The sequence below is a fragment of the Hyaena hyaena genome, unplaced genomic scaffold (genome assembly GCF_003009895.1).
Source record: "Hyaena hyaena isolate Hyena2069 unplaced genomic scaffold, ASM300989v1 scaffold_67, whole genome shotgun sequence".
Taxonomy (NCBI): domain Eukaryota; kingdom Metazoa; phylum Chordata; class Mammalia; order Carnivora; family Hyaenidae; genus Hyaena; species Hyaena hyaena.
Genome location: NW_024080699.1, coordinates 3,410,592 through 3,431,010, shown reverse-complemented (window position 1 = coordinate 3,431,010; position 20,419 = coordinate 3,410,592). Strand labels below are relative to the sequence as shown.

Genomic DNA, 20,419 nt, shown 5'->3' with positions numbered 1-20,419 from the left:
ACGGGTAGTGGGAGGGGAGGCTAAGGGCTGGACTGAGTCACCTGTCATTTATAAACTGCACTAAATGCAGGATGAATGAAAAGGGATTGGGACAGGGTTGAGGTGATTGGTCTCTCTCAAATCAAAGAACATGAGTAGGAAAATCTAAGCAGCAACGTTATCTGCATCAACCCAATTTTATTTTTCTCCTCAGGTCTGCTTCAAAGAATGTACGACATTAAACATTAATATTTCACATTAAAAATAAGCCAACCAAAGCCACTTGGAATGTTGCAACAATCGTCACTTTATGGGAAGAGTTTAAAATACAAGGGCGCAAAGAAAGGTGTATAGTATCCTCTATTCTTATCTTGCCTCTGGGACAGGAAGGAGGCCCGTTTCAAGGAAAACAAAGGACACAGTTTCAATGTTTTCAAAGAACTACCTTTGTTGACAGAAGTGTTCTTCTAAGAACACCATTTTAGGTGGAAGAAGGAAGGAAATGGTGAACAGTTCAGGGAATGCTTTCTCTTGGGACTTGTGTATCAGCAAGGAGGTTGGTAAGATTGTTCAGTTAGGGACGGAAGGACTCAGTCCAGTTTTATAAGTACTACTGAGCATGCACACATTGACTCATTCTTTTTCCCCTCAGCATATGTGAGCGAAACTTTTATGCCCTGCACTATGACGTCAGGTGCTGCTGGGGAGCAAAGGATAGGTAAAGGTCCCTCACCTTGAGACCTAACACATGCATCTAGGTTCCCAGCCAAGGATGTGCTCTATTAAAAGCTGTGAGATGATAGAAAATAAATATCTGTCTCTGCCCCAGGTTCCTGGCTCAGAGCTCCTAAAACCCTTATAAACTTCCAAGTGATAAGAGCACTAGTTGACTCTGTGTGGGCTCCTGGATGGCACCTGGTTGAGGGATGGTCACCAGAGAGACCAAGCCATGATTAAAAACTTGCAATTTTCTGCCTACGCCCCATCCTCCAAAGAAGGGAGAATGGCTGAAAGCGGGGCTAATAAATGATCGTGCCTATGTGAGGAAGCCGCCATAAAATCCCAGTAGTGCAAGGTTTGAGGACCTTCCAGGTTGGCATATACATCCGCACTGGAAGGGTGATGCACCCCAAGTCCATGGAGACCCTCCCAGACCTTGCCCTATATATCTCTCTTCATCTGGCTGTTCATCTGTGTCTTTTATCATATCCTGTAATAAACTGGTGAAACTAAGTAAGCATTTCTCTGTGTTCTGTAAGCTGCTCTAGCAAATTCATTGGACCCAAGGAGTGGGGGGTGTGTGTGTGTCATTGGAACCTCTGATCTATAGCTGGTTGGTCAGAAGCACAACCCGGCATGTGATGTGGGGGGTGGGGTGCAGGAAGACAGTCGTGTGGGACTGAGCCCTTCACCTGTGGGATCTGATGCTCTCTCCGCGTGAGTAATGTCAGAATTGAGTTGAATTGTGGGACATCTATCAGGTGTTGCAGTGAATTGCTTGGTGTGGGGGGAATACCTCCACATATCTGGTGACAAGGAATGTTGGAAAGGAAATGTTTTATGTGAAGAGTAAAGGAGATACAGGGGCAAGAGAAATAGAGGAGGAAAGAACTGAGTTTTCCCTACAACAGGCAGGAAACTGAGTTTTTCTAATACAAAGTGTCAGAGAGAATATACATATTCTCTCATTTGACCTTTAAATAGAGCACATCATATATGTATATATATACACACACACACACACACACGCACACATTTTATATAATATATATTTAAGAGCCTTGGAGTCTGAAGTCCAGAGTCAGTCTTGACTCTATACGCAGGTAACCACTCTTTGTTTAACTCTCAATATTTTCAACTGTAAAACAGGGATAATAACAGTTACATCATAATTGTGAGGGTCAAATGAGATGACTCATGTGAAAGCTTTGTGTAAACACTACAGAACTTTGCAAACATTTGTAATAGAGAAATGATTGAAGGTGAGTGTTCGAGGACTTTTAAGCAGCGTTTATCGAAAGTGTGTGAGTTGAAACACTAATGCCCCAGTACGGCAATAGCCATTTCTCAGGAAGAGAGTTGTGTGGTGTGTAGGGGAGGTGAAACTTTACTGCCACCCTTTTAGGGTTTCTGGCTGGGACTGAGAATCAAATTGACATAGATGAATGGGCGAAGCATACAGATTTTTTACATGTACACAGCAGCCCTTACAGGAGAAGGAAGATCCAAAGAAGCAGTTAGAACTGAACATTTATATACGAAGTTGGACAAAGGGTGGTAAATAATGGAAAGGGGGCTTGAGCTGGGTCAGATAACAGTGAAGAGACTAGGAAGATCAGAGTTAGCTTAACAAGATGTATGTGTATAAACTGCCTCGGTCCTTCACTCCCTATCTCCGGTGAGAAGAATGTTTCTTGCCTCCCAGAATAAGGAAGACATCTTTGACTCAGGAGTTTCATCTTCCACTTTGAGGAAGAAAAAAGAGGATCAGAGTGATCTTCTGGTTTCCGCTGTTCAAGCACCTTTAATTTAAAATAACCCTTATGTCAAAGGGGCACATTTTGGCCTGCCACCCTTCAGGTCAAATAAATTTGAGAACTACACAATGATACAAAGTAAAACACAGGTCTTAAGCCTGTAAGTGCACCGGAAAGTAATTATACTGCGTCTGTTTCCCCAGATTCATTTGATCTTCGGATCTAGCCCCCCCTCCACCTGCACTCGGGCATCTGTAGGGGCTGGAGATGAGCAGAACCCACTTACCCACTTTGGGAAAGACTGCTCCGTGGGACGAAAAGGGTTATCTTTCCTTCAATTTATACTTTGTCAGCCTTTCAAAAGCTGAGCCATTCATCAACAGATAATCCAGGAATCCACTCAACAACTTTCCAAGAACAGTGCTGAGACTCCCACCGTGGGAGGCATACAAGAAAAGGGTCAGCCCACTCCTTGCCAGGGGGCTACAGTGGATCCTAGCATAATATGGAGTCCAGGGCTCTGTAGTAGACACCTTCCAACATACCTATTGCTAGCAAGGTGGTAGTCGATGTAAAGCCACAAAAGTGAAGAGAAGCGGGCTGATTCTTAAAGAATTTAAAATTAGGGTGTGAAGTCAAGTAACACTATAAGGCAGCTAAGAAAAGGTTCTTCCGTTTCCAAGAAAAGGGCGCAGCCGCACCTCTGGCAAGAAAGACTGCGCCTTCGTCCCCTGTACATAAAAGTTCATCAGGCCAAAAAACGTTCCCTCTATACCTCGCTTACTTTTTGTCTCCCTCCTGACCCCTCCATGCTCTCTGAAGACCTCTCGGGAGGGAGCGGCGCAGGGCAGCGGCTGGGAGAGGCGAGGAGGGCGGGGCCAAGGGCGCGGGCTCGCGCGCACAGGTACCGGTCGGGCGGCCCCGCCCCGCCCCGCCCCTCGGCGCGCACCTCCCGAGGGGCGGGGCGGACCTGGGGAGGGGGCGGGGTCTCGGGGCGCGGCCGCGCGGGGTGACCCGAGGCCAGGCTCCGCCAGGAGGCCACGGCGGAGTGCCCGCTGCCTGCAGGAGGTAACCGGCCGCGGCCGCGCGGCGCCGCCTCGGCCGGGTGTGGAGCGGGGGCGCCCGGGGGCGGCGCGCGGAGACCCCGCGCGGGGCGGCCGGGCGGCAGGTCTTGGGCGGGGAGGGCACCTTGGGCTCAGGTGCGCCGGGGGACTGCTCCCGGGCGCTGGCCTCGAGCAACCGCCGTCGGGGGGCCCCCAGGTGGGGCCCGAGGAGCGCGGGGGGCGCGGTGTGAGAGCGGCCCCTGCCCCAGCCTCCCGGGGCTTACTCTTCTGTACGGTTTTTCGTCTCCTTTCACTCTTTAGAAATGTTGTCTTGCTTGGGGGCTGGGGAGGGGGGAGGCTGTTCCCGAATTTCCTCGGCGACACCTGCTCCCCGGAGCCCTCGGGGAGGTCTGGGGTCCCCCGACAGCCGAGCTCACTGTGGCCTGGGCGGGGAGGGGGCGCAGTGACTGAGAGTGGGGGTGCGGCCGAGGCCGGCCCCCGCCCTGCCCGGGGCCGCTGAGTGGGACCCCCGGACTTGAGGGAGGGGAGACCCCAGCCCGTACCCCGCTTTCTGCCCGGCGCAGGTGGGCTCTGGGCGAAGAGGGAAGCGAACTTCCTTTGCCCGGAGAGTCCGATATCAACAGACTAGCTAAGTGTCTTTAATCTGTGACGTTTCTGAAACTTGTAGAAGCCGAAAAGGGGTATTAAAATGTCACTTCCCTATGGTTTTTGCAAAACGCGAATTATACGCCCAGCTTGATTTTAGATTTGGCTTCTGTCTCTTCCATTTTTTCCCCCTTCTTCTTCTTCGCTGTGGTTTCCTTTAAATAAAGGGGAAAAAAATAAAGGGAAATAGGATGGCTGATTTGTGGGGTATGTTGCACACAGAGGTCTAGGTATAGGCAAGATAGATGCCAAGCCAAAAACACTGATTCCTTTAGAATACTTAAAAGTACAGCATGGGAAAGGACTGCTTTGGTTATTAGCATATTATTCAGGTTCTCTCTCCAGGTAGGCATGTAGTAGAGTTTTGTTCTTCTCTGATTAACACTGTAAAAAGTAGCCTGGAAAAGACTGAGTTACCAGCAACACGCTGTATTTACCAATTTGATATTTTGACATGTAACTTCATTGTGGTTAAAAACTGCTTCTTCTGGAAGGGAATGTTAATACTGCTTGCCTTTGAGGGCTGGGGCTGGAGGAGATTTGCCTTTTTTATCTCTCGTGTTTTGTAGTTTTTGTTACTATGAGTTACCTTCATAACTGGAGGAAAGTCTTCATAAAAATTTGTGTTTCTTTAAACTCAAGAAAAATATTTCAAAAGTATCTCTTGTATGTTATTGGCTCCACCTGAATTGTAAGTGTGTTCACGCATAAAGCTAACAAATTGAGAGGTTAATTCAGGTTGAGAGAGAAGCAGTGTTTCTCAGAGGCCATCTGGTAGACCTGTGTAGTATTGGGATTTTCTGAAGTCAGGATAAGAGTTGTAAATGTTGGAAGCATCGTAGATTTGTGTCATTAGTCCTGTGAGAGTGGAAGAAATCATTCCGGTAAGAACAGCAGGAAAAGAAGACAGAAGATGGAAAACACCAACACTGAAGCGTATGGAGACAGCCATGGAGAGTGAGGAGGAGAATTCTGGAAGGAAGGAGGAAAATCTAGCAGATCGTGGTGCATAGAAGCCGGGAGAGGAAAGACTTTTAATCAGGAGAGAAATCTATCTCAGTCAGATGAGTCAGAAAGATCTGGAAGGTAGACGCTGATTAAATGTCTCTTGGCTTTGGTAGTTAGGATAGAAGAAGGTCATTGACCTCAGCAAACATAATGTAAGTAAAATGATAAGGATGGAAGCCAAATACGAATGAATCTGAGGAGTAAATAGAGAATGAAGAAATAAAGATACGGAGTGTAGCGTCCTTATTTTGAGAGACAAGGATTAGAAGGAGAAGTTCAGGGCGGTAGAGGGGAGTTTATAGTCCTTTTAGAAAGAATATAAGGACAATCGAATGCCTTCACGGTAAAGTGCACCTCACAGCATTGTTCCTCATTCATGGTTAAGTAGCGGAGCTGAGAGCAAGTAGCTGAGCAGACTGAATAGAACTATTGTAAGAAAGATTTTCATCTTCCCTCGTTCAAATTATGATCACTATCTTAGTGGTATTTTGGTCTCTTGGGTTCAGATGTTATCAGTGTTAAAGTCACACTTTCACAAACTGTTGGAGGGTATTTCACCCGAGCTCCAGTACTGTGATTCCCAGCTTACATTTTATTTTTTTATTTTTTTTTTAAATTTTTAATGCTTTTTATTTATTTCTAGGAGAGAGAGAGACAGCGTGAGCAGGGGAGGGTCAGAGAGAGAGGGAGTCACAGACTGAAACAGGCTCCAGGCTCTGAGCTGGCAGTCAGCAAAGAGCCCGACGCGGGGCTCGAACCCACGAACCGCGAGATCATGACCTGAGCGAAAGTCGGACGCTTAACCGACTAAGCCACCCGGGCGCCCCGCTTACATTTTATTTTTAATGTTTTTGCTTTTGAGAGAGAGAGAGCCACACACAGCATGAGCAGGGGAGGGTCAGAGAGAGAGGGAGACACAGAATCTGAAACAGGCTCCAGGCTCTGAGCTAGTTGTCAGCACAGAGCCGGACGTGGGGCTCCAACCCACGAACCGTGAGATCCAAAGTCGGACGCTCAATGGACTGAGCCACCCAGGCGCCCCTAAAAAGCCCAGCTTACATTTTAAGTCATGTGATTCCTTCTTATATATTTCAGTGATTCTTCTAAATCTCTTTTGTGGAAATCAGACTTTAAAAAAAAAAAACACCAGAATTCATGAGGCATACACTAAGGGCTTTGCTTCAGTTAAAAAATGCTCTTACGTGAAGATTTCTTTATAATAAGTGTCACTTCAGTCACCACTGAAGTTTAAATTTTTTGTTGCCATTCAGACGAGTCATTTTATGTGTATTTACCTGGGGAATATGAAAAATAATAGCTAAAATGGAAAAGGCCACTAATCAAATGTTGCTAAGGGTATGGAGCGCCTGGACTTCTTGTACTCTCCTGGTGGAAGAGTGTAAATTGGTAAATCATGTTGGGAAACTTCTGAAAGTTTCAATGAAAGTGTGACATGTGCATAAAGTATGTTCAACCCTGACAAAATTCTAGAAAATGCAGACTAGCCTAAAGTAACAGAAAACAGAGGATGAGTGCAAAGGAAAGGAAGGAGAGGTGGATTGGACAGGGGCGTGATTTGGGGATGGTGAGTGTATTCATTTTGTTTGTTGGTTTATTTTGAGAGAGAGAGGGGTGGGGGAGGGACAGAGAGAGAGAGACTCCCAAGCAGGCTCTGAGCTGTCAGAGCGGAGCCCCACACTGCGTTCCATGTCATGAACGATGAGACCATGACCTGAGCCAAAATCAAGAGTTGGACCCTTAACTGACTGAGCCATCCAGGAGCCCCTTCGTTTTCTTGATTGTGAAGACACTTTCACCAATGTTTACATATGTTTGACTCATGTAATTATACATTTTAAATATGTCTAATTTACTATAAGTACCTCAATAAAGCTGTAAAAAAAAAAAAGTAAATAAAAATAGTGGAGGGGCACCTGGGTGGCTCAGTTGGTTAAGCATCTGACTTCAGCTCAGGTCATGATGTTGCGGTTTGTGAGTTCAAGCCCCTCATTGGGCTCTGTGCTGACAGCTCAGAGCCTGGAGCCTGCTTCGGATTCTGTGTCTCCCTGTCTCTCTGCCCCTTCCCTGCTCATGCTCTGTCTCTTTTTGTCTCTCAATAATAAATAAACATTAAAAAAATATTTTTAAATAGTGGAAGAAGACACTAAATATATTTTTTCTTTTAAATACTGTAATTATCTCAGGGTGATGGGATTATTGATAATTTTTATTTTTGTCCTAAGTTTTCTATATCTTTCATGTTTTCTACCATAACCATGCATTTACTTCATTTTTAAATGAGAAATTATTTCATATGTACAAAATAGTACTTTTGACACATCTATAGATTTAGAGAATACAAATAAAATAAATGCCCCTGTACTCCTATCATGCTTTAGAAATAATACAAATATTTTCAAAGCCCTGACAGTATCTCTCTCTTTCCATGCTGCTTGATTTAATGTATAGTTTTACCACGTAGATATGTATTCATAAATAGTGGATTGTTTAGTTTTGTCTGTTCCATGACTTTCTTTTGGTACAACATTGTGTTTATGGGATTCATTGATGTTGCTGTGTTGTAGTTCACTCTTTATTGCTCTGTGTCATTCCATTATATGACTTTACCGCCGTTCATCCATCTTCCTGTTAATGGATGTTTAGGCACATTTTCCATTTTCTTTTTTTTTATTTATTTAATTTTCACTCTTTGCCATCAACAGCTGTTATGTTATGGCTATTCTAAAGCATGTCTCCTTGCCTGGGAGTAGAGTTGTGGATCTTCAGTTTTGCTAGGACATACTGAAATTTTTTTTTTTCTTGAGAGAGAGACAGGGAATCCCAGGCAGGCTCTGCTCGGACACTGTAGTCTATCTGCACTGACTGACTCAGGGATCTAGCTCACCAATGGATGAGTTCATGACCTGAGCTGAAACTAAGAGTCCGACGTGTAACCCACTGAGCCACCCAGGTGCTCCCCATTCTGAATTGTTTTACAAAGTGGTTATACCAGTTTATACTTCCCCAGGCAGTGTGTTAAAGGTTCACTTTTTTCCGTTCCTCAACATTTGAGACATCTGTACAACAACATTTGTAATTAACCTGAATTGTTTCTTTTCACCCAGCTGGTAGGTGAGAAATAGTACTCAGAAGTTTAATTTGCATTTCTGTAATTACTGATGATGTCAGACCTTCCACAATTCTGTATGTCTGCTTATGTCTTTTGCCTGTCTTTTTGACTTTAAAAAATCCACTTCTGGAAGTTGTTTATTTATTTATGGCACCGAGTCTTATCAGTTATGCAGGTGGCAAATATCTTTCCCCCAGTAAATGGCTTGTCTTTTACTTTATATGGTTTTTGATAGATGCATTCTCTGGTTTAGTGTAGTTGAGTGTGTCAGACTTTGCCTTTATGGCGAATGCTTTCAGCATCTTTTTTTTTTTAAGCTTTGGCTTTTTACTTTTTTCTTAATGTTTATTTTGAGAGAGTGTATGCATGTGACTGAGGAGGGGCAGCGCGTGCGCGCCAGAGAGAATCCCAAGTAGGCTGTACATTCAGTGCAGAGCCCCAAGCATGGCTCAGTCTCACAACTTTGAGAGCATATCAAGAAATCAAGAGTCGGACGCTTAACCAGCTGAGTCAGCCAGGTGCCCCTTGGCATCTTGTTTAATACATTGTTCTCTTTCTTGAGGTTCTGAAAGCTTTAAAATAGTATTGCCTTTCGTATTTATGTCTTTAATCCATATGTGATTGATTTTTGTGTGGGGTGAAATGGGGGTCCAATTTCATTTATTTTCCAGACGGGTAATCAGTTTTTCCTAGCATCATTTATTGAACATTCTGGTTTTCCTCCTAGGGATCTATAAGCATCATATGCCAAGTTTCCATATATGTGTGCATGTATTTGGGGACTAATCTTTCTTTGGTTTCTTTGTGTATTCTTGCTGCAATCTTATTTACTTTAATTGTGTAAAGAGCCTTGATACCAAGAGGAGGAGTCACCTACTTATAATTCTTTTAAAACTAGACTCCCTCTCAAATTAATTTTTTTCTAAAATAAACTTTTCATTGGAATATATTTTTAGTCTTAAATATCTACTGTAATCAGCTGAAGTCACAAAGAATAGTGAAGGTACTTTAACGTAGACTCTATCGGGCTGTCCTTTGTTTTTGCAGATCCTGTCCTAACTCACTAGAGTTCATTTTAACTTGAAAAGTAAACAGAGAATTTTCATTTTGGAAATAATAGTTAACATATGTGGAAGAACCTTCACACTGAAAATAGCTAAGAATGCTGTCTTTAAATTCTTTTAAAAGGTACTTAGGAATTAATATGCTAAAATCGAAGAGAAAAACTGAAAGGTGAAGACTAAAGGAGCTCTTAATTCTTATTTGCTCTGAGTGCATTTGTTAAACCCGGAGAACCTGATTAGATTTGATTAAAAACTTGGTGGGTTTGCAGGACAGGAGGAGTAGTTAGAAGTCAGCCTAGGGCTCATTCAAGGTAAGCTAACAGGAGATTTTATGCCTCTAGTTCTGGAAATCCCAAAGGTCTGTGGCCTCAAGGAGTAAAACTCACTCTACCTCTTTTAGGGATCCACGAGGAAAGTTGCCTTGATGGCAAGTAAAACAGGGGGTAAAAAAACCCATCCTTGGGAAGTTGTTACCATGGATGGTGCTAGAAGGGTGATTCACGTCACCTTGGTAGTCCAAAAAAAAATATTCCAAGGTGTAATTTTTTTAATATCTTATTTTTCTTTAGATATAATTCACAGACCCTAAAATTCACCCTTTTAAAGTATACAGTCCAGGGGCGCCTGGGTGGCTTAGTCGGTTAAGCGTCCGACTTTTGCTTAGGTCATGGTCTCGCGGTTTGTGGGTTCGAGCCCCGCGTCGAGCTCTGTGCTGACTGCCAGCTCAGAGCCTGGAGCCTGTTTCAGAGTCTGTCACTCCCTGTCTCTCTGACCCTCCCCTGCTCATGCTGTCTCTCCCTCTCTCTCTCTCTCTCTCCTAGAAATAAATAAAACATTAAAAAATTTTAAAAAAAAAAAAAGTATACAGTCCAGTGGTTTTTCATGTATTCACAAAGTTGTGTACCCATCATCACTGATTCTAGAACATTCCCCCCTCCCCCAGAAAGAAACCTGCACCGATTAGCAGTCACTCCTCATTTCCCCCTTTCCCTCACCCCCTGGAAATCACTAATGCACCTTCTATTTCTGTGGATTTGCTTATTCTGGGCATTTCATATAAATGGAATTCTATAATACGTGGCCTTTTGTGCCTTGCCTTTTCACCTAGCATGTTTTCAGGGCTTATTTATGTGGTAACATGAATCTATACTTCATTCCTTTTAATGGCTGAATAAGATTTCATGTTGTGGACATACCATGTTTTGTTTTTGTTTTTCTAGGTGTTCATTGGCAGACATTTGGGTTGTATCCACTTTTTGGCTATTATGAATACTGCCATGAACATTTGTGTACAATTTTGTATGGAAATATATTTTTCATTCTCACTGGTATATTTACCTAAGGAGTGGAATTCTTGGGTCATATGGTAATTCCATGGTTAAGTTTTTGAGGAACTGCCAGACCATTTCCCAAAGCAGCCGCACCATTTTCATCCTCACCAGTAATCTATGAGGGTGCCGGTTTCTCTAGATCTTTGCCAACACTTGTTTTTGTCTGTCTCTTTGATTATATCCATCCTCAATGTATGTGGATTGGTATCTCACTGTGGTTTTGATTTGCATTTCCTGTGACTGCTGATGCTAGGCATCTTTTCATATTGTTTCTTGGCCATTTATCTATCTTACTTCTTTGGAGAGTCTATTCACATCCTTTGCCCATTTTTAAAGTGGGTTATATGTCAAGGTAAGAATTTAAAGTTATATGGTAAATTCAGATATTCTCTGTAGGAGTGTATTTTTATCTTTGGCTTTAAAAAGTTCTATGAATAAAGTTTCAAGGTTACTGAACAATTTTTCAAACATAAGCAAGTGCACAGGAAGTTAGACAGCCTGAACAAGCATCAGCAGAAACAACAGATAATAAGAAGTAAACTTACGAAATTACTAGTCATGGATTATTAAAATAACTAGGATGGGCTCCGGGCACCTGGGTGGCTCAGTCAGTTAAGCATCTCTTGATTTTTGGGTCAGGTCATGATATCACAGCCCTGGGATCAAGCCTTCCGTCAGGCTTTGTGCTGGTGGCATGGAGACTGCTTGGGATTCTCTGTCGCTCTCTGCCCCTCTCTCCCGCGTGTCCCCTCTCTCCCAAAACAAACAAATAAAACTATGATGGGCTATATTTAATGAAATAAAAGACAGGTTCTTCCTTTTTTCCACCTGCTTTTGAGATTTCCTGTTATCACTGGCTTTGAGCCATGATATTGTGATGTGTCGTGGCACAATTTTCTTCTTAGTTCCCATGCTTAGTGTTTGCTGAGGTTCTTAGATCTGTGGTTGGTAGTTATTACATTTGAAAATTTTTGGTATTATTTCTTCAAATATTTTTTCTGCCTCCCCCCACCTCCTTCATGGACCTCAAGTACATGTGTATTAGGCTGCTGAAAATCTCATGGGTCAACAGATGCTCTTTTTATTTTGTCTTTGTTCTTTTTTCTCATTTCATTTTGGATAGTTTCTTTTTTTTTAAATTTTTTAATGTTTATTTTTGAGAGAGAGAGAGAGAGAGCGAGAGAGCATGAGGAAGGAAGGGACAGAGAGAGACACACACACACAGAAGCCGAAGCAGACTCCAGTTTCTGAGTTGTCAGCACAGAGCCCGATGTAGGGCTCGAACCCATGAACCATGAGACCATGACCTGAGCTGAAGTTGGTCACTTAACCAACTGAGCCACCCAGGTGCCCCTGGATGGTTTCTTTACCTGTACTTTAAGTTCATTAATCTTTTGCAATATCTAATCTGCTATTAATCCCTTCCAGTGTATTTTCTACACTGGATATTATGATTTTCATCTTTAAAAGTTGCATCTTTTTTGTATCTTTCATGTCACTTCTTAACTTTTTGAACATATAGTGTCAGAAATGGTTTTTTTAAATTTTTTTTAACATTTATTCATTTTTGAGAGAGAGAGCGTAAATGGGGGAGGAACAGACAGAGAGGGAGACACAGAATCAGAAGCAGGCTCCAGGCTCTGAGCTGTCAGCACAGAGCCCGATGCAGGGCTCAAACCCACGAACTGTGAGATCATGACCTGAGCTGAAGTCAGACACCCAGCTGACTGATCCATCCAGGTGCCCCATCAGAAATGTTTTAATATCCTTAAAGTCTGTGTATTTCTGGATAGTTCCAGTTGGTTGATTTTTCCCAGTTTTTTTTTTTTTTTTTTGCATCTTTGGTCATTTTTTTAATTGGATGCCAGGTATTGTGAGTTTTACCTTGTGTGCTCGATATAGAATAGTAATTTTTGCTTTGGGACATATTTGTTTGTTTGTTTATTTATTTTGAAAGAGAGAGAACCAGCGGGGGAAGGAGAGAGAGAGATGGAGACAGATCTGAAGCAGGCTGTGTGCAGACAGCAGAGAGCCCAATGCGGGGCTCAAATTCGTGAACCGTGAGATCATGACCTGAGCCGAAGTCATCAGATGCTTAGCCAGCTGAGCCACCCAGGTGCCCTGGGACCTAGTTTTTTTGAAAACGGTTGGATCCTTTTGACTCTTGCTTTTTAAATTTGTTGGTTGGCAAGCAGACTAGCATTCAGTTAGGACTATTTATTGCCTCACCGAGGCAAGAGCCTTCTGAGTATTCTGCCCAGTATCCTGTGAATGTTGAGGTTAGCCCGGTTTGGTTGGTGGGGACAGGCATGATTCCTGACTTAGATGAGTGACAGTGCGGTTTTTCTAATCTCTTCTGGTGGTCTGTGCCCAGCCTTGCGCAGTTTGCTTGCACGCGTGCTTTGAGCAGTGCCCTGCTGAATGCTGGGCTGGGCCCTGTGTCTGTGGTTGTCTCTGTGTGCACCTCTCTGCTGTCCAGTAGTCTGTCATGCAGACTCTGTCTGCCTTCTTTTTCTACATTTTTATTTATTTATTTTGGGGAGAGAGCGAGCGAGCGAGCGAGAGAACGAGAATGAGAACATGAGCTGGGGAGGAGCAGAGAGAGATGGAGAGAGACTTCTAAGCAGGCTCCATGCTGTCAGTGCAGAGCCCAGTGCGGAACTTGATCTCGTGAAGCCTGAGATTGTGACCTGAGCTGAAATCAAGAGTCGGATGCTTAACCGACTGAGCCACCCGGGTGCCCCATCTATCTGCCTTATTCTTATTTACATAGACTTGTTTCCTTTTCTGCATCCCTCCCCCTTAGTCCCCAGTTTGGATGACTCAAGGCCGTCAGCTTTGAGGACCTTTTCCCCAGAAGTAGCAATGGTTTTTAACCAGTCCTCCCACATTCCTTTCATGATTAATGTAAAGTATTTGCAGGCTGGCTGGGGTCAGAAATGTGGTTTGATGAGTTTGCCAGGAGTTTCTATTTGAGGTAGTTATACTTTGTTCCCTTATTGATCAACTATATATATGCTGAGTTCCTACTAGTGTGAGACTTCCCAGTCTCACACAGGGTGAGTAGAATATTGTTTCTGAAAAGTTTATATTTTAGAAGGGGAGAGAAAACAAGCATCATAAGTGTAAAGAAAAAAATATATGTGTATATATATTTAAAGTTCATTGGATATTTAGAAATGAGAGAAATCAGTATGGTCTGAGTGGTCAAGGAATGCATCCTTTAAACTAGAGCTAAAAAGGGATTTTGAAAATGTATCAATTTTTAAAACAAATCAGTTACAAGATATAATGGAAGAAAAGATGCCCTTGCTGATAGCCAAAAACATTTTAAAGGCATACACTTGGGGCACCTGAGTGGCTCAGTTGGTTAAGTGTCCGACTTCAGCTCAGGTCATGATCTTACGGTTTTTGAGTCTGAGCCCTGGGTTGGGCTCTGTGCTGACAGCTTAGAGCCTGGAGCCTGCTTCACCTTCTGTGTCTCCCTCTCTCTTTGCCCCTCCCCCATGCATGCTCTCTCTCTGAAAAATGAATAAACCTTAAAAAAAATTTTAAAGGCATACACTTAACAAGAAGAGTTCTGCATTTATATGAGAAAAACTATAAAAACTCCCCAAAATACAAACACAGACTGGAACAAATGTTCTGGGTAGGCATACACAGCATCTTAAGAATGTCAGGATTTTTCCTAAAATCATTTATAAATGTAACAGAATCCCAACAAAATGACCATTATATTTTTCCTCTTGGGGCTAAGGACAGATTACAAAGTTCATTAGTAAGAATAGAAAAACAAGGAAAGCTGAGAAAACCTTGAAATTGAAGAGCAGTAGGTTGGGGGGCCAGCCCTGCTGCATATGAGAGCATATTATTACAGGCCATTATCATTTTATTTATTGTTTTTTTTTTTAATATTTATTTTTGAGAGAGAGAGAGAAGGGGGGAAGGGCAGAGACAGAGGGAGACACAGACTAAGAAGCAGGCTCCAGGCTCTGAACTATCAGCACGGAGCCTGAGGCAGAGCTGGAACCTACAAACTGTGAGATCATGACCTGAGCTGAAGTCAGACACTTAGCTAACTGAGCCACCCAGGCACCCTATCATTTTAAAATGTGGTACAGGAAAAGACAGTACAGTTGAAGAGACTAGAAAATACAGAATATCTCAATTGTCTATGGAAATTTAGTGTATAATAAAGGCAGCATTCTAACATCATTGGAGAAAATACAAAATTTTAAATAAATGGTATTTATGATACTATAATAGCCAATTGAGAAAGACAGGACTGAATCTACTTCTCATACTGTACACAGCAGTGTTAATATAAAAAATGACATCATATTAAGTATTAGAAAAAACCATGGGTAAAGTCTTTTATGACCTATATATGAGGAAAAGTTTTCTGTGACTCCAAATCCAGAAGCAAAAAGGGAAAAAACATAGGTAACTATAACTATGTATGTGTATATCCACACATTCATATATGTTTTTGTGTATGTATCTATATATATATATACACATTCTCTCCCTCTCTGTCTAAGCAGAAAATACTATAAAAAGACAATGAGACTGGAAGAAAGTTTGCCACTTATGTCATGGATAATGCATTAATCTCTCAACTATATAAAAATCCTCTAAAACTGAGGCAGCAAAGGACCAATAGCTTTATAGAAAGATGGGCAAAAAAGATAATGAACATTGAGTTCATAGAAACAAATACAGATTAGCCTTCTATGAAAAGGTGCCCAACCTCATGTAAAAAAGATTCAAATTAAAACAACGTGAGGTATCATTTCTTTCCTGTCTAGATTGGCAAACATCCAGCTTTTTAACAGATACTCTGCTGGTGTCTGTATTGGGAAGCCGGAGCTAGCATACTGCATTGAGAATATGTGGATTATGGCCTGCTGCACGGGGAGGTACAAGCCACCCCCAGGGGTCTGCAGGCAGTTCCCTCATCATCTGAGCTCCCACTTTGGGGAAATGAAAACGCCTGGGGTTGTTTTGTTTGAAGACACAGTTTCAGTACACCCACACAAAGGAAGTAAATAAAGTGAGAAGATTTGTTACTTACAGATCCCACAAACAGAAGTGGGAAGGTAGAGATGAATGAAGATTTGCCATGAGCTGGTAACTCGTTAGTCTGGGTGATAGGGATTTTCTTACACCATTTTATCATCTTTGTATACATTTGGAATTTCCCATGAAAAATGTACAGAGTTTAAGTAGGCATAAATGAAGGAAGTGCATTTGGAATATAGTCAGTCAGCCCAAGATGGACAACTAGACATAAAGTCCTTATGCAATTTTATGTTTCTGGTAAATTTAAAACAGACTCCCAGGGCGCCTGGCTGGCTCAGTCGGTACAGCATGCGACTCTTGATCTTGGGGTTGTAAATTGAAATCCCACATTGGGTGTAGATATTACTTAAAAATAAAATCTCAAAAAAATAAGACAGACTCCTTTTATTTCCATCTTATGTTATATGTGGTTTAGTTAGCTAGTATCTGTGTGTGTGTGTGTGTGTGTGTGTGTGTGTGTGTGTGTGTAATACAGGGTTTGAGATATATTTTTCTGTTGGTGTAATTCTAATGTTAAACCAACTTAAAAGTATTGTTGTTTATTAGCCCCATTTATAGGACCTTTGGATTACCAAAAGAATTGATTTGGAGGAAGTGAAATTTTTCTCAATTTTTATGAGTGCCATATTTTCTTGCAAAATTTGCTGGAGCGTTGATTTGAGTATACCTGGCAAAAAAGAAGACAGTGGAATTTTTCTTTTTTTTCAAGTTTAACATTGAGATTGTTCATTTAGCGATTTTTGAGCATGTCCTTTTAATTGATAACTTTTAAGAAGCCTAGCCTGTATGAAATTATATATAAGATTAAAAAAATCTATCTTCCTCAAAACATTTTTGCTTTGTATTCCTTATTACATCTTAGAAAGACATCGATAATATGATTTATTTAGTGATACCTAATGCATTAAGCCTGATCATAACTTGTTTTCTGTTCTACCAACAGATTAATATTAAAATTGGAAGTTTGTATCAATTGCCGGCTGTTGGAAATTGTATGTAATGGCAACAGAATTTATAAAGAGCTGCTGTAGGGGATGTTTCTATGGTGAGACAGAAAAGCACAATTGTGAGTTTGGCTTCTTTTTACATCAACACACATTTATTTAATATCTTTTCTATTTGTGGTATTTTGGTAATATAAATGAGAAGTATTTCCTGACTTCATGGGGGAGGCAGACATAAATATAAGGCACACCAGGTAAATCATAAAGTACCCTGGGGAATGGGAAGGGAGAGAGGGAGAGAGAGAGAGAAATTCAACCCAACGGATACCCTGGGACATCACCCCTGTGAGGGTGGCATTTGGTATGGGAGTCTGAGTGGGAAGAAGAAAGTACGAGAAGGTGAAGAGTGGATGTGAGGATTAGTAGGTGGATGAAATTGCACAGGCAAAGGCAGGGAGAGAAGAGGTTTTGGGTGTGTTTGGAGACAGTATACTCTGGCAAATGTTTTAATTTGAATAAAGACAATTTCTAGTTTGTGACAGTGTATTAAAAATGGCTTTCGCAAATGAATGACTAATGGAGAAGAGACTCACTATTTCATCAAGACCCCATATTTATGAAGAACTTCTGGACATTTCCCTTTCTATTCAGTGGTCTCCTTGCTTCTTCAGAGTTATGACTGAAACTTTATTTTCCTTTGGCTTTTTCTTGTATTTCATTGTCTGGAGCATAGCTCCCTAGTATCTTTGAATAGGAAGGCTTCTTTCTGCATTAAAACATTTCATAAATTTCTACACAGTAGTAGTTGTACTTCCATTCGGTCAACAGACGATACTGCTCTTACGTAAAGATGAACTCTGGGTGTCCCTCACCTCCCCAGCCTAAGTCACCAGCTTAGGAAACACATATATAATTTGAGACAAAGGACAAAATAGGTCACAGAAGCTAACATGGAGAGTTGCTATTATATGGTAAAAATACATTTTATTTTGTGATTCAGTGAAGATTTTTGTGGACTTGGAGACCTTTAGCTTCTTTTCAGAATTGCTTTGTATATTTAAGACGGATTCTAACCACTGGTACAGACAACAAGAATTGCTTCATTGGCAATATTTTTTTTTTTTTTAGTCAAATATGAACTTTATTTTTTTTAATGATTTTTTTTTTTTACAAATAGTTTATTGTCAAATTATTTTCCACATAACACTCAGTGCTCATCCCCAAAGTGCCCTCCTCCATGCCCATCCCCCCTCCCTCCCACGTCCATCAGTCCTCAGTTTTTGTCAGCATTCAAGAGTTTCTCATGGTTTGCCTCTCTCCCTTTCCCCCACCATTTCCGCCCTTCTTCTCCCCCTTGTTCCTCCTTCAAGTTCCTCCTAATCCTCCTATACGTGCAGACATCTGATATTTGTCCTTCTCTGCCTGACTTATTTCGCTCAGCATAACACCCTCAAGGTCCATCCATGTTGCTACACATGGCCAGATTTCATTGTTTCTCATTGCCATGTAGTATTCCATGGTGTAGATAAACCACATCTTCTTGATCCATTCATCTGTTGATGGACACTTAGGCTCTTTCCATGTTTTAGCTATTGTGGAGAGTGCTGCTATGAACATTGGGGTACACGTGCTCCTATGCCTCAGCATTTCTGTATCCCTTGGGTAAATTCCTAGCACTGCTATTGCTGGCTCATAGGGGAGTTCTATTGTTAGTTTCCTGAGGAACCTCCACACTGTTTTCCAGAGGGGCTGTACCAGTTTACATTCCCACCAACAGTGTAGGAGGGTGCCCGTTTCTCCACATCCTCGCCAGCATCTAGAGTTCTCTGATTTGCTCATTTTAGTCATTGGCAATATTTTTAAATGCCTGGCTTTTACTCGAAAGTATTGTGGAATTAACTACAAAATAAACTTGTTTTCCATCTGTGAATTCTTTTCGTGGGAATGAGTTTTTTAAAAACTGCTTTTACCATTATGATAAGTTAATATGCTTTGGCAGTATTATGTTAATTTTGCAAATATTGCCTGGACAGAATTCATGTAGATTCCAGAAGTGCTTAGTAGGACCTAGAAGTAGTAGTTTCTCTATCAGCAGTTTCTTCTAGAAGATTAAGTACGAAAGCATGCTAACTTTAGATTATTATATATAACTCTACATTCATATTTGAGATTTTTCTCTTCTTTTGTCCTCTTTTATATGCAGTTTCCACAGAAAGAGACTTGAAATCAGCAGTGTCGGCATGTCAGAGTACCTCTGCATCTGCACCTCCATTGACTTCTGTTTCGGTAAAGCCTCAGGTCGGCTGTACTGAGGACTATTTACTTTCCAAATTACCATCTGATGGTAAAGAGGTGCCATTTGTGGTGCCCAAGTTTAAGTTATCTTATGTTCAGCCCAGGGTACAAGGAACTCCTTCACATCTGGAAGAACTCGAAGGTAAACAATAAAACGGCAAGATTGAAAAATCAACATGTAGCATTGAAATGTCATTGATTCTGTCATTTCACTCTTCCATATGTTTAAAGATGTAAAATTCTTTTATACATAAATTTTACGTTTTATTTCTTACATGCTTTGCTCTTTCTGTAGAGGAACTTAATGTATAATATTTTTGAAAGATCTCATTATGAAATCTGATACATTCAACACATCTGGGTGTAGATGTGGCCTTATTTATTTAAAACATTTTTTAATATTTATTTATTTTTAGTGTTTTATTTATTTCTGAGAGAGAGAGAGAGACAGTGTGAGCAGGGGAGGGTCAGAGAGAGAGGGAGACACAGAATCCAAAACAGGCCCCAGGCTCTGAGCTGTCAGCACAGAGCCTGATGCGGGGCTCGAACCCATGAACTGTGAGATCATGACCTGAGCCGAAGTCGGACACTTAACCGACCGAGCCACTCAGGCGCCCCTTAAAATATTTATTTTTGAAAGAGAGAGAGAGAGAGGGAGCATGCACACACTCGTGGGGGAGGAGCAGAAAGAGAGAGGGAGAGACAGAATCTGAAGCAGGCTCCTGGCTGAGAACTGTCAGCACAGAGCCTGATGCGGGGCTTGAACCCACAGACTGTGAGATCATGACCTGAGCCGAAGTCAGACACTCAACTAACCGAGCCACTCAGGCGCCCCAACTCTTGTATTTTAAAAACAATTTGCTTCAGTCTGTTGAAACACTGTCACAGTTTTCCCGCCTTCCCCTCAAAGTTTTATTATGAAACATTTCAAACATACAGAAAAGTTGAAAGAATATAATGGTGAATGTCCAATACATAGAATCTACTTTACTATTTTACCAAAGTTAATCACATATCTTGCTTATCAATTCCTCTATCCATTATTTTTTTTAAATTTTTTTAACGTTTATTTATTTTTGAGACAGAGAGAGACAGAGCATGAGCTGGGGAGGGGCAGAGAGAGAGAGGGAGACACAGAATCTGAAACAAGCTCCAGGCCCTGAGCTGTCAGCACAGAGCCCAATGCGAGGCTCAGACCAATGGACCACAAGATCATGACCTGAGCCAAAGTCAGATGCGTAACCGACTGAGCCACTCAGGCACCCCTCCTCTATCCATTATTAATCCTCTTTGAGTGGGGGTGGGGTGGGTGAAGAACACATTTCAAAGTAAATTGCAGACATTAGTATACTTCTAAGTGCTTAAGCATATGTGTAGTTTATTAGAGTTCAGTATCTGTT

General features: G+C 41.8%; 1 protein-coding gene across 3 annotated transcripts in view; it reads left to right on the top strand.

Moving 5' to 3' along the window:
• The first annotated feature begins 3,458 nt into the window (after nucleotides 1-3,458).
• Nucleotides 3,459-20,419, top strand: part of TC2N (tandem C2 domains, nuclear) — a 43,653-nt gene continuing 26,692 nt past the window's right edge. The window contains exons 1-3 of one of the 3 annotated variants that reach the window (XM_039232548.1): nucleotides 3,459-3,524; nucleotides 16,724-16,846; nucleotides 18,928-19,161. In XM_039232548.1, the coding sequence (XP_039088479.1) occupies nucleotides 16,780-16,846; nucleotides 18,928-19,161 (301 nt within the window). In that variant the 5' untranslated portion in view covers nucleotides 3,459-3,524; nucleotides 16,724-16,779. Of the gene's footprint in view, nucleotides 3,525-3,656; nucleotides 3,790-3,820; nucleotides 5,252-16,723; nucleotides 16,847-18,927; nucleotides 19,162-20,419 lie in introns of those variants that run through there. The other 2 variants (XM_039232549.1, XM_039232547.1) reach the window with 2 other exon arrangements.